This window comes from Sinocyclocheilus grahami, unplaced genomic scaffold (genome assembly GCF_001515645.1).
Source record: "Sinocyclocheilus grahami isolate Dianchi unplaced genomic scaffold, SAMN03320097.WGS_v1.1 scaffold1127.1, whole genome shotgun sequence".
NCBI lineage: Eukaryota > Metazoa > Chordata > Actinopteri > Cypriniformes > Cyprinidae > Sinocyclocheilus > Sinocyclocheilus grahami.
The window spans coordinates 430765-445799 of record NW_015506306.1 but is presented as its reverse complement, the minus strand read 5'-3'; the positions used below and the strand labels follow the sequence as shown (position 1 = coordinate 445799).

Here is a 15035-nt window from a genome sequence, read left to right as displayed (position 1 = left end):
TGGGCTCGGGCTGATGCTCCTCACCGCGGGGAGATGGTAGGCTGGGCACTGGGTCTGGAGTGGATCTGACGAGATCATCCACGGGGCAGGATGCCGATCCGTTTCTCACCAGACTCCACTCCACAAAGGCAGCGAATTCCGCTCGAAGACCATCTTCGGATGAGCGTGTCATCCGGGTAGCTGGTAAGTTCGGCGAGGGCCAGAAACTGGTCTGGTATGGTCCTCGAGCGAGCGCTCCCCCTGCTCCAGCAGGAGGAGGAGGAGGAGGAATTCGGGGCGAAGGAGGGGATCCATAGAAACAACGAAACAAAAGAAAACACGGAGGAAAAACGGAAACAAAAACAGATGGAACAGTAACACACGGAGGTAACTGTACTTGGTTAGGTCTTCTGTCATGTCACGCTGTTGAGGGAACACGCTGGAGTCACGAGGAAACGTTTAGCTGCTATCTTCAGCACTCACTTTGTGGGTTCATAGCCCCGCTCTGAGCATCATGCTAAACATATAAAATGCCATGGAGGGACGCAGGGAGGGGAGAGGAGGAAAAGATTTGCAGGCTGCAGGACAATGCAGAACACTCTGTTCCCCATTGGCAGATGAGTTCCAGGGAGTCCAGTGAAGCTGGGAATGTTTTGTGATGCTAATGTTCCTAATCCAAATCAGCTTTCACAATTGAACCCTGTATTCAGAGGGTTCATATTATTTGACACTCTTTGCTCGGTTTAATGCTAGTATTGTTTTCTTTCAAGGATTTTGTATGTGTGTGGATGGTATTCTACATGCTTGTTTGTTTATTGTCCTGCATGATTATTAATTGCATCCCTGCTCCAGCAGGAGGAGGAGGAGGAGGAATTCGGGGCGAAGGAGGGGATCCATAGAAACAACGAAACAAAAGAAAACACGGAGGAAAAACGGAAACAAAAACAGATGGAACAGTAACACACGGAGGTAACTGTACTTGGTTAGGTCTTCTGTCATGTCACGCTGTTGAGGGAACACGCTGGAGTCACGAGGAAACGTTTAACAGTCTTTAATCACGAAACACAGGAGATAATCCACAATAGGCGCTTGAGCCAACACACGTAGAGAACGAGTAGACCTGACAAACACAAACTGAACAGACTAGGACTTTTAAACACTGGAAAACGAGTGACAAAATAGACACAGCTGGAAACAAATTAACACAATTAACACAAGGAGAATCTGGGTCACGGGGAGCAAAACACACACAGATAGTCCAGAACCCTGGCACATGCATTAACCCGTTTTACATATTTTGTTTTTCAAATTAGATATGATCCTTGCTGAATGTCTGTCTTCAAAATTAAAAACAATGGTTCCTTTTTCATGTTTACATTTATGTATACTAAATTCAGCTTATAGCAGTAGCAAATTAATTAAATTATATTCATTATAAAAAATGTCATAATCAGCCTGTGTATAAAGTACAGTCTTGCACATTACATGTTTAAGTTAGTAGATGTGACAAGTGACTGTCTTTGAGTGATTCATTGATTAATTCCTTCAACCAATTCGTTCAAAACGCTAATAGTTCAAGATAGAAACAGAAGTGCTTTTATGAATGAACCGATTCACTTAACTGATTCGTTCAAAATGCTGATTCATTCAGGAACAAAAATGTGACTCTCCTTGAAGAATCATTGAATCATTCACTCTGCTGAATTGTTAAAACATTGATTCAGGCAGTTGCTCTGAACCACGACCGTGTTGTGACTATATTTGGAAATAGGTTTGTTTTTGACGCAAAAACAGTCAAAGTAACTGGAAATATTGTGTCTAAAATGTCTACGCAAATGTAATTTTGTTTATTGAGCTGCATAAACGCATTGTCATACCTGCAGTCGTGCTATTTTTTATGAATATCGGATGTTTGGGGTTTGCCTGTTCTTCATCCTCTTATTTAATTGTGTATCATAATCATCTTAAGTATGGTTGATGACATGAAGTTCAGTTATGCTGAAGGATTTGAATTCGAATGAAATCCAAAATGGAGATTTTAGGATGCCCTTCAAACAGCATGTATGAAATGCTTAATTCAGGTTTTCATGGTTTTTAATTGTTGATGCAATGTATTTGCGGGGACTTCACAGTAGAGGGCTGGTCTCTCTGCCTTGTGGCTCAGAGACACCAAAATTAACCAGCTGCTATCTTCAGCACTCACTTTGTGGGTTCATAGCCCCGCTCTGAGCATCATGCTAAACATATAAAATGCCATGGAGGGACGCAGGGAGGGGAGAGGAGGAAAAGATTTGCAGGCTGCAGGACAATGCAGAACACTCTGTTCCCCATTGGCAGATGAGTTCCAGGGAGTCCAGTGAAGCTGGGAATGTTTTGTGATGCTAATGTTCCTAATCCAAATCAGCTTTCACAATTGAACCCTGTATTCAGAGGGTTCATATTATTTGACACTCTTTGCTCGGTTTAATGCTAGTATTGTTTTCTTTCAAGGATTTTGTATGTGTGTGGATGGTATTCTACATGCTTGTTTGTTTATTGTCTTGCATGATTATTAATTGCATCTACTGTACAGAAAGCATTAAAAATGTTCTGCTAGAAAGTGCATGCCCCCTTTGGTATTTGATGTGTTGATATTCTCATTGGCACAGCATACTAATAGTGTCATCAGTACAACAAAATTAGTTTGTGTGGAATCACAATATTTGTATCTCTTAACCACACAATCTCATTCATTCAGTTTTTCCTCATAATATATATGGGATAATTGGGATTGTATAATATAAAGTATTTCTTATATCATCCGATTAAAATATTATTTTTATTTAATATTATATCAAAGGGATTTTTCAAATGTTTGGCAGACTGAAAATGAGTGTTAATTATTTCATTATAGTATGTATTTAGCAATAGGCCAATACCTGTTTCCCAAAGCAACACATATTACTATCTCCTAGGAAGAACTATAATATAATATAATATAATACAATACAATACAATACAATACAATACAATACAATACAATACAATACAATACAATACAATAATGCATTATTTTTTCAATAGCTTGTCTCGCTAACAGGAAAGTGGTGGAACCTTTCCAGATGCTGAAAGTACTGCAGAATACCATTCAAAAGTTTGGGGTCGGTAAGATTTTTTCAAAAGAAATGTAATATTGTATTCAGCAGTGATGCCTTAAATTGATCAAAAACGGCAGTAAAGACTTCTACATTGTTACAAAAATTTTCAAATGTATTTTTTTTAAATAAATACTGTTCTGATTAACTTTTTATTTATCAAAGAGTCCTGGAAAAATGTATCGCAGTTTCCACAAAAATATTAAGCTGCAAAACTGTTTTCAACATCGATAATGAGAAATGTTTTTACAGCACTAAAATTAACTTTTAAAATATATTAAAATAAAATATGTTTTAAATTATATTTTTTTTATGAAATATGAAAATGTATTTATTAAATGTATTTATGCATCATGAAATGCAGCATTGGTGAACATAAGAGAATTCTTTCAGAAGTATCTTTCAAAAATCTTACAGACTTATTTTTGTATCTTTTTTAATTCAGCATACAATGGCTTTAATAAAAATGGGTTATCAAAACGCATTAATATAATTTATGTTAAGACTTGTCTAAGATAAACTTTGAAAGCAAGTGGAAGATCAATTTAAGTTGTACATAATGTACTTACAAATGATTACGATGAGAGTGCTATATTGAATTTGGCTTTGTGTGTTTCATTTAAATTCAGCCTCTCGTTCCATTTCATTTAGTTGTCTGGGTCTAAATTTGGCAAACACCTCCATTTTCTCTCCCCCATTCAGTTATGTAAAGTTTTTTTTCCCGTCTATATCTTTCTTTGGTGCCAGCCAGGCTTGTATGTAGGAAATTGAAACCCCAAATCAAAAAACTAATTTACATTGAGATAACTTAAAATTAAATTAGGTTTAATTGGACTTTCTTTTCTTTTACGAAAATAATTAAGATGCAAACGATTGAATGCAAATGTGATACTTCCCTCTCTGTGGAGTAACATTGAAAACACACATTTCCTCTCTCTCTCTCTCTCTCTCTCTCTCTCTTTTCTTATCAAAAAACTAATTTACATTGAGATAACTTAAAATTAAATTAGGTTTAATTGGACTTTCTTTTCTTTTACGAAAATAATTAAGATGCAAACGATTGAATGCAAATGTGATACTTCCCTCTCTGTGGAGTAACATTGAAAACACACATTTCCTCTCTCTCTCTCTCTCTCTCTCTCTCTCTCTCTTTTCTTATGCATCCTCTCTGGCCCACAGCAAAAGCTGCTGCACTCATGCAATTATCATAATTACTAATGACTGCAGTCTGCTGCTGAGTGTGCACACGCACACGCACACACTGAAAGAGTGCCTCATTTTATTCTGCTGTTTCTTCATTCACACAAAAGAAAATGTACACTTTTGTTTTTCACAGAAATGAAATGTAAATGACGCTTTAAATAAGATATGGCTGCTGAAATTATATTTTTATAACAGGAGAATGGATTTATCAGGTGAGGTTGAAGTAAAAAGCACTGCAATAGAATTTCCAAAGGAGTGTCTTGAGTCTGATTAGCTGAAGCTGAAAAAAACAAGTCAACAATGTTCGAGCCCAGGTGAACCATTTTATTTCTGTCTTTTTAGGTGATTCTACTGAATTGCTGATTGGAGAAATCACTTAACGAGTGCAGTTTTCCATTCTCTGTTGACATATTTCCTATTGAAACATGATGTTACAGTAGAACTAGATATACTGGTTCTTGCTAGTCAGTTGCAGAGGAGGAAAATACTTACTCTAGCTTTTAATTAGACAGAAATCGGTGTAGTCCAACATAGGGCTGGTTGTTTCTTTCTTTCTGATTAAAACAAAAATCAGACTGTGATTTAAAAGAGCTCCATGTTTACTGTACTTGTTTATAGGGCAGAATTTACTCATTTAAAATGAACTTGCATTCTCCCCTGATAGTGACGTATGGAGGTTGAAATATGCGGTTTACTGCTGCAGAGTGTGTACAAATGAATCAGGCTGTTACAGAGCAATCATGATAAGAGGGATCCCGAGGGAATCAATAGGAATTCTAGGATGAAGGTGGAGGTACCATTAAACTGCTGGTGGATTTTGGTTACTTCTATATCAACAGGGGCTCAATAGAGAGACATTTAGGGGTGCTTCAGCCTAATGTAATTATTAAAAAATAGTGTTCTGTATTGTGTTACACCTGTAAACACAAAAACGAAAAGAAAAAAAAATTCTACATCGCTTTAATTTCCATTTCAGATTTAGTTTTCCATTTTTTCTTAAACTTAAACTTATTTCAGTTTTTAAGTTTAAGTTTTTCAACTTATATTTTTTCAGTTTTATTTCAGTTACCAAAACAATTTTAATAGTTATATTTTTAGTTAACAAAAACAACACTGTTTACAACAGTATAATTTATTTAACAATGGCATTCAGATTAAGGTAACACTTTACAATAAGGTTCATTAGTTAACATTAGTTAACTTTAATTAACATGAACTAAGCATGAACAATGCTTCTACAGCATTTATTAATCTCAGCTAATGTTAATTTCAACATTTACTAATGCATTATTAAAATCAAAAGTTGTGCTTGTTAACATTAGTTAATGCACTTTGAATTAACATGAACTAACTGTGAACAACTGTATTTTCATTAACTAACATTAACAAACATTAATAAGTACTGTAATAAATGTATTGTTCATTGTTTGTTCATGTTAGTTAATACATTAACTAATGGAACCTTATTGTAACCTTATTGTTACCCAGATTAAGAAGAGACATCCATATTGTACCTTTGCACCTGAGGTTAAAGTTGTGAGCTAGTAAATATAAAGGTTATTATGGCCAGGTTCGTCATTAGCATTTCAATGTTTTCGTCTTCTAGCTTTCTTTCTTTTATTTCTTCATTCATCATTAAAGGTGCTGCAAAATCAAAATTTAAGTTTTGAAGTTTTTAGTCCATGTTTGTTAGTTTTGAGGCCATAGATATGCTAATGTGCTTCAGAACATTGACAAAATTCACTTCTGACAGAACTATAGTGCGTTTAAAATGTATAATCTTTTTCTTCATAGACAATGTGCCCTCCCTTCGATGCGTACCTTATTTCATCTTTCTCTTCCAGTATGAAATATGCCAACACAGGAAAGAAAATGGGGCCTTTAAACACCTGCATTCGAATGTCTTCATTATATATACATGGATATTAGATATTCATGTCATATGGAGCGTGTGCACACACACACATTCGCTCTACACTGTCAAAAATGATTGTGATTTTAACAGTAAACGACTGTAAAATGCTACAGTAAAAACCTGTTAACTGCTTAACAGTAAGTTCCCATACTATATTCGGTGAATAAATGTAATTACATTTAATGTGATTTCACAGTAAAATACTGTTAAAAATACGTTTTTTGGAAGTGAAAAAGAAAAAGTCATTGCATAATTTACAGTGAAAAACCGTAAATTGACACTCCCAGAATTCCCTGGAAGACCCTTCAAAGTTGATGTTTTTTTGTTGAAATAACATGTTTCTTCTTAGTTTTTCTTAACAGTTGTGTACACTAGGGTTTAATCTTACATCTAATATTGTTAAATAAATGTTTATTGCATTATTTCAGTGCCGTGTGTCACCATGACGGGGTTTAGTGTTTGTGTGAATGACACTGTGCACCTTCTATATATAAGTATTGCCCTCCTCAGCTCGTAGAAAAGCTTTTTTTGATGAGCTTTGGTTCATCATGTGACTTTCTCATCACCACCAGTTTTTGGTGGTTATCAGTGCATTACAATGGTTCAAAACAGATATTAGTACTTCAATATGTTGGTTTATTAACATTACATCAGTTAATGAAATACGGTATTTTATTGTGAATTTAAGTTAAGTCTGTAAAACCTAAAATGTTGCTACCATATTTTTTACGGTGAAGTTCTGGCAACCACAGCTGCCGGTATTTTACCGTAAATGTCACAGTTTTTTTTTTACAGTGTACAATTAGAGTGTTAACATACATCACCTCCTGTGTGCCTGTACCCGGCCTTCATAAAAACGATTCTGGAAATAACAAAGAGAAAAGCATACTCTGAAATATTGAGGGCTGCAAGCTGTTGGGAGTTATAGTATTCTCTGTACAGACAGTTCAGAAGGCCGATAAAGTCAACTGCTCTATGTGTGTGTGAAGGAGAGAGGACAGTAGCAGAGAGATGAACACACAGATGGTGCTGTGATGCCTCACAGGCACATGCTACTTTGTACTTTTCCACCTTCCTCCTACACATTTGCTCACAGAAAACCCTGTTTCCTTTAGATTTTGTCACACTGGTGGTTTCAAGAAGAACGGCAACATAACATCTTGTTAAACTTAAATTTTTTTTTGTAAGCTTAGCAAGCCACCATATGCATGACAGAGCAATAGAGCACATTTAAAGGTTTTGAATGTTTCACTGAGATGATAAAAACAGTGATGTAAGCTTGAAAAAAAGGAATATAGTCATGCACATCATTGGTCCTTTATCTCATGAACAGAAGTGTGGGTAAAAATTCTATATGTAAGGGGTAATGTACAGTCCGCCGGTCATTTTTGCTAAATGCATTCTGACAAGATGATTAGAAGAGGAGGGGGGTTTATGTTTTATGATAATGACTGGCTCACTGTAAACTCTTCTGCTTATTGCACTGGTACTTACCAAATGAATAAATAAAAACCTCTGAAATATTGTCTGTCTATTGTCTAATAAGTCTTTATGCAAGACTTTAAACATGACTTGTTTATGCACTTAATGGCTGTGCACTTCACATATTCAGCAGCCTAATACAATATTTGGCCCAGAGTTTGCTCCATGTGTTAGGCTAGACATGGCTGTTTATGCGTTTACAGATTTGGCAATTTTCCTATTCAACCTGTCATGTCGTAATTTTGCATATTGTTGGGCAGTTCATGGTTAAATGTTTAAGGGATGGTTCATACAAAAAATAAAATTCTATCATTATTTACTAACCTCATGTCGTTCCAAAGCAGTTTGCTTTTATGTTTTCAGTTGAACACGAAAGTCAAACCAAAAGTAAAAATCTTAACACAGCTCTTTTAAATACATTATATTATATTATCAGTTCATAGTGAATTTTCAAACTCCCCCCAAAAAAATAAATAATATAATTTAAAAATATATAAAAACAACATGACATATTTTGCATTTTTGAGCGATTGCTTTTTTTTAATGATAAACAACTTCATTTTGTTGGGGCGCAACATATCCGCTGTAAAACCTGAGCCCTGATGCAAACCCAGTTGATAACCACTACCATAAAACACAGTTGCACTGTAACTGTCAGTGCTTCGCTCTTTTGGTTTATGTGAGGAGGAGGAGGATACTGTTTGGCCTGCTCTTTTTCTCCTTCACAACAATTCTCTCATTCTGTTGCTTACTCGTTCGTCACTCTGTCATCTTGTGCCCTGATGACATTCAGGGAGAGTGATGAATCACATTAGGAGAGAGTGAGAAGGAAGTAGAAGCGTTTCTAGGCTTTCGGTGAAATAAGATGTATTATGCATGAAAAATCAACATATCTAAAAAAATTTGAAGGATTTAGATACACAATTCCTGCAAGGGAAAGTTAAAATTAGAGTGTGCAAGTGAGAGAATGAATGTGAGAGAGATGTAGCTAGAGATATCTGACTGTGAGAATAGAGAGAATGTGTGTTATTCAGTTAGAAGGTGGGTGTTTCTTTATTTCTTTTTTTATTTTATTTTTAAGTGTAGACTTGAGAAGAGACTATGTACTTGTGGGAGTGTTTCAAGAAAAACAAGGATGTATTAAATGTCTCTTGCTAAAAAAGTAACCCACTTTGCTTTGTCATTTGTTTCTGAAAAATCTCTAACCCTTTTGCGGTAACATCATTTACTTTAGTCTTGCACAGTAATAGAATTGGATCCATCTGAGTGTGCAAAATCTGATAACAGATTCAACAGAGGCCATTATAGATTCACTGATTAAAAAGCTAAATTTTTTTGTTGTATTGTATATAAAAACTACAAATGAATGCACTGGTCTTATGAAAATATTTTTGCGTTTTTTGCAATCGCAAATTATCTGAATTTTAACATTGTTTTATTTTTCCATTTCTTCTTGTAGATCACCAAGCAGCAGCTGCAAACCACTAAGGACCGCTTTGAGTCTTTTCTCAAAGGAGACACACAGATTGTGGCAGATGAAGCCTTCATCAATGCAGTTCAGAGCTATTTTGAGGTGAAGTATTATTGCAACAGTAGAATGAATGGCAGAAATTGACCCTTGTATTGCTCAAGTAATAACTTCATGGCATTATTGGTGGCTCAGCCTTTTTTTTAACATCTACTCTTAAACTTTTTTTAAGCATCACATTGGTCTCAAACCTGGCACCTCAGAATTATCAGCCTGTTTTGGTTTGATATTTGACTAGAGATAAAATATTGTGGTAGTTTCCTTATTGGTCAAAGAAGAATATTGTTAAACTGTAAAATGTACATTTTATGTTTATCGTTATGTTATTGATATTATATCTATATAATGATTTCTACACGACCATTAAATTGTGCAATAATACTTTCATTTAACAAGGATACATTAAATTGATCAAAAGTGACAGTAAAGACATAAAAAAACATTTTAAAATATATTAAAATAGAAAGCAGTTATTTTAATTTCTAATAATATTTCACAATATTACTGTTTTTACTGCATTTTTGATCGAATAAATGCAGCCTTGGTGAGCATAAGGAAACAAAAACATTAAGAAAATCTTACTCATCTCAAATATTTAATGGTAGTGTATTAAAAATATAAAAATTTAGTCATCTGAGCAAACCCTGAACACATAGCATTAGAGCATTTCTAATTGTCAATGTCTACATTTCCAATTGGCTAAAAAAGTGCCGGCCAATCCCCTTTTTTGTGCTATTTGCAGAGCATATTATTACAAAGACAAGTGTGATTTCCCAAAAACACATTTGAAAACACATTTCATTTATATCTGACAGGTAGTTGTTTATGCTTGCTTCCCAAAAATAGCTTGCAGTACCTTTAAACTAACAGTAAAAGTATTAGTTAAGGGACATTTAAGTAGAATGAGCAGCCAAAAATAATCTAGGTGTTTTACTATTTACATTTTTCTGTGAATTCACCAAATTGTGCTCTATAGAGTAGTGCACTGAATTAATTAAAATGAGTTTGGTGTCTCTGTCTGTGTGAGGTCGTGGCATGTTCACCTCTTCTTCTGGCGATTAGCTCAGGCTAATGATGGCAAACAACAATGACCCCTTTATTATTGTACCGTGTGTGTTGAAATGTTACGTAGCCAGTTGTAGTTACCGCACTGCAGGTTAGACAAAACATTTAGATGATTACATGACTTTGTAAGTGAATTACTATAGAGATTAGAGTGCCTAAATAGCCCTTCGGGGACGGCTCTCCTTAGCTAAAACACAAGTGTTTACACATGCTCTGTGAAGAGATTGCTATTCTAATGGATTCAAATACTGTGGTAAGGTCATCACATTATTTCCTGTTGCTATGATTTGGGCCACTGTGTATGCTAATTACTTACGCAATATGGCTGAAAGTGGTTATTAGAATACTTCAGGCTGCCACACATATGAAGTCATTAATACATGTGCATTGTGTTTAATTGCCAAAGTTGTAAATAATGATTTCTTGTAGCCAGTAGCAATTACAAGATTATCATGTGTGTTGTATACAGTTTGAGTGCTAGTGTGTAGACATATGCAAGAATTAATAGCTAAGCATATACAGTAAATGAAAGTGTATGTCTCCAATAGTGCCTACAACTTGCAGATATAGCAGGCAATTAGTTATAGAATGGGCAAATTGTGAACTGCTACACTCCATAAAATACATAGAAAAACAGAAAAAGGTACTGCTAATTTCCTTTAACCCTAAAACATAGTATGTGTAATACAGGTAAACCTGTGAAAATCAATATGGAAAATTCATATTAAGACAAGCCCTATTTTTAAAAACGTTTTTTAGACTGTAGCAATACTTCTCAGAAACATGCTCAATCAGACTATTTTTTCCCTCAGGTTTCCATAATGATCCAACTAGAAAAGCCATTGCAGGGTCTGTTTGTGGAACTGTTCATTTCCAAATCAGTTTGTCATTGCAGGCCATGGAAAGAGAAGCTCACAGTAAACTGCAGTCTGGATTGGGACCAGACAGCAATTTAAAGCTTGATTTGTCTTCTTGAACAATGAACCATAGAAGGGCTTTTAAAAGGAATGAAGAAAAGCAGCTGCCAAGCACAATTTTCTCAATTGTTGAGAAAAACATAAACCATATTTTACTCACACCTCTAAAAAAACAGATTTGAAACATTGCGAACAGGAAAAGAGGAGGCAGTTGGAACTCAATAGTCATTTCGGTTGGACTAAAGAATAAAATCACAAATGTTCTTTCCCGTTATTCTGGTTTGAATTAGGAAATATCTTCTGAATAATTCAGAGCGAGAGACCATAGGCCTTTTACACATTTTTGCCCACACTGATCCCATCATTTCAAAGCTGTGAAATTTTACAGTTACCATTGCTTTCCATGGCTTTAATGGCGTTGGTTATATTACTGCAGTATATCACTGCAGATGATGTTGTATCTATCACAGCATAGAATATTAAAGGAGCACTGAGGCATAACTTCCTCTAGCAGATTGGCGTGATTGAAAACAGTGAATGTTTTGAAGTCACCCAAGTGAAACATTTTGAAGGGCAGAACTGTTTTCCTGGTTTTATCACCATCTCACCTTTAAAGGTCCAATGAATAGGCAGGGCAAGTGTCTTATGTTACTTATATTTCCTATAGAAACAGCTTGATCGGGACATATCTGCCCTTTTTTTTTATTGCCACTAGGCTTTAGTTATTTAGTTTTGTTAGAGCTATGAACCATACTTGCTAGTCGTAGTCACCAATATATATTTTTTATACATTTATATTAAACTTTAAATGTGTATATTTGAAGTATTATGTTTAAAGAATAATATTCAATAAATATATTTTTGACATTTTATTCAGTAAAATTTCATTTGTATATTTAAAGGTCAATTGAGTCAGTGTGTAGATAGCATATAGCATATGCCCTGGACTAAAAGTCACAAAACTCCAATTTTGAATATGTCTTGAATTGTTTTTTTTGGCTTCCCCTTGTCTGCGTGAACTGTAGGTTTTTCTAAAGAGCGACCGTGTTGCTAAGATGGTCCAAACAGGAGGTTTATCTGCTCTGGACTGTCGCGAGGTGTTCAAGCGCCATATCGAGAAACGAGTCCGGAGCCTGCCAGAGATCGATGGTCTGAGCAAGGAGACTGTGCTGAGTTCCTGGATGGCTAAGTTTGACACCATCTACCGTGGAGACGAGGACCCACGCAAGGCACAGCAGCGCATGACAGCCAGCGCCGCTTCCGAGCTCATCCTGAGCAAAGACCAGCTCTACGAGATGTTCCAGCTGATCCTGGGGATCAAGAAGTTTGAGCACCAGCTGTTGTACCAGGCTTGCCAGGTAGGTGGGAAACTTCTACAGGGGAGGAGATTTGACTCAGTAGACACAACCTGACAGTGAGATACTACTGTAGGAAAAGTATGATATTTTGTTTAAGTAACATATCTCTGGTTCAAGCAGGTTGTGATCTAGCATTCTCCTTCGGCTGTTGTTTAATTGTTAGTTTATATACATTTGTGCCAGAAGGATGTCTTGGCTGTTGCAACGCTCCTCGTTGTGCATATCAAGACCCTTGCATTCTGTTCCAAGTCATTGTGCTCAGTCTACTTTGAATGCAAATACACGTGTCATGTTAACATCCCCTTAGTGTTCGCAGTGTAGTGTTACAGTAAGATCCCCATTGTACTGAGATCTAAGTAATGCAAAGATCCCTCATGACTACTTCAAACAACATAATATTTTTAGATCTAAAATCATTTGTTTTTCTCAAGTGAAGGACGTGCTTGGATTTAATTGTCCTTGAGTTTATAATAAATCAAATTCCCCTGCCTTACAGAAACTTCAGTGCTGGCACAGTTATGATATTTGTCTAGAAGTACAGAAATTACTGTCATTTGGGGATGAAGAGTCTAATCAAGAAAAATTTCCCTGTAAGTGTCCCTGTATTCACACAGAAAGTAAAATGGCCTCATTTCATTGTTCTGAAGTTTCTATTCTTACTCAGGTCAAGCTTGATTACTTCTGGTTATGTAATGTAGTTGTGCAAAAATAATGATAGTTTTCATACAGCTTTCCCTGAACACTACCCCATCTGCCATTGTTTGGCCAAACAGGTAGTCCAACACTGTTAACACTGGCTGAGCCACAATTTGACATGTCAGCACAGCGTTTACATTCTTTAGGAATACAGGACATTCATGTGAATGTGTCTCTTCACATTAAACTGGGTTAGGAGAATGTATTTTAACATTGAATAAAATACACGCATCACCTTAGGACAGCAACTTTAAAAGGTGTTAAGCCAAAAGGTGCATCTGTATGAAAAGCACTGGGCTTAAAATATTGCAGACTCTTATAGTCTTCGTATTTTAGCTCTTTTTCCTCAGCTATATTGAGAGAGATCTCATCTGAGCCTCCACCATTAAATCTCTCTCTTTCAAATGTGCTTTGAAGATGGCTAACCCACTTTTCCTTTTGCACTTTTCCTGCTAGCTCAGACTTCAGGGTGGGGAATTAGCGTACAGTCTCCCCATGTTCATCACTCAAAAGCCAAAAACACAGCTAAATTGACAGAAAATCTGTGTTAGTCTGTTTTGTTCTTAATGGATCTTATATTTCTCAGATGGGATGCTACAGAGCATTTACTTAGAGACCAAGTTTATTTCCTTAATCAAATTAAACATCCTCAGTTTGTAAATATGGCCAAATTGGCATTCGTTGAAAGCATTTAAGGGATCTATAACACACTGAAAAATGCCTTCAGTGAAATGGTAAGGAACTGTTAATTTATCATCTGGTAAACATGTATTTTAGATGGATGGACAAACATCAAGTGAGGGGAGCGGAACAAGTAGGAGGGAAGTTCAGCATAAAATCTCCTCAGTCCCAACAGCGTTCATGTCAGTGTTGTCAAAACATCACAGTGCTGGTAGGGGCAAAATTGCTGCATCTGCCGACAAATAAGCCCACAACCAGCATTTTTCACCATTTCTGTGTGACAAGTATACCTGCAAGCACTGTTTCCATGACAAAAAAACAATGTTTTGCCTCTGATTTTCTGCCAGTTTCATAGGCACTTTTTTATATCGTCAAATGCAGATGGTACATGCACTTACAGAAATAGTTGAAAGTTCTGTCATCATTTACTCAGACTCATGTGCGTTTTCAAACCGGTGTGATTTTCTTTCTGCTGGGGAATGAAAGGCTGGAGGGGCGTGTTTATACTGCTCTTCTCCATATATTGAAAGTCAATAATGACCAGGGGCTGTCAAGTTGATCAAAAGTGACAGTAAGGACTTCTACTGTACATTGTTACAAAAAAAATTATATTTCAAATAAATACTGTACTTTCTATCCACTTTCTAACTTTCTATCCATCAAAGAATCCTAAAAAAAATTTATGATTTGACAAAAATATTAAGCAGCAGAACTGTTTTCAACATTGATAATATTAAGAAATATTTTTTGAGCAACAAATCAGCATGTTCTGAAAGATCATGTGATACTAATGACTGGCTGTTGAAAATTCAGCTTTGCTATCACAGGAATAAATTACACTTAAAAAATATTAAAATAGTAAACAGATACTTAAAACTGTAATAATATTTCATAATAGTTTTTTAATGCAGCTTTGGCACGCATAAGAGACTTCTTTCAAATACAATAAAAACCGACCCCAAACTTTTGAACGGTAGTGTATAAGACCTTTTTTAATGATTCAAATTTATTGTTAGGCTTAGAGGATACAAAAAAGAAAGGGTCATATAACTATATCTTCAGGATTTTAGCTTATAA

The 15035-nt window shown here is 35.6% G+C and overlaps 1 protein-coding gene across 8 annotated transcripts in view; it reads left to right on the top strand.

Moving 5' to 3' along the window:
* Window positions 1-15035, top strand: part of LOC107567086 (calcium-dependent secretion activator 1-like) — an 87885-nt gene that overhangs the window by 15771 nt on the left and 57079 nt on the right. For all 8 annotated transcript variants that reach the window (XM_016252695.1, XM_016252696.1, XM_016252691.1 and 5 more), the window contains exons 2-3: window positions 9173-9286; window positions 12249-12581. In XM_016252695.1, coding sequence (XP_016108181.1) covers window positions 9173-9286; window positions 12249-12581 — 447 coding nt within the window. The remainder of the gene's footprint in view (window positions 1-9172; window positions 9287-12248; window positions 12582-15035) is intronic.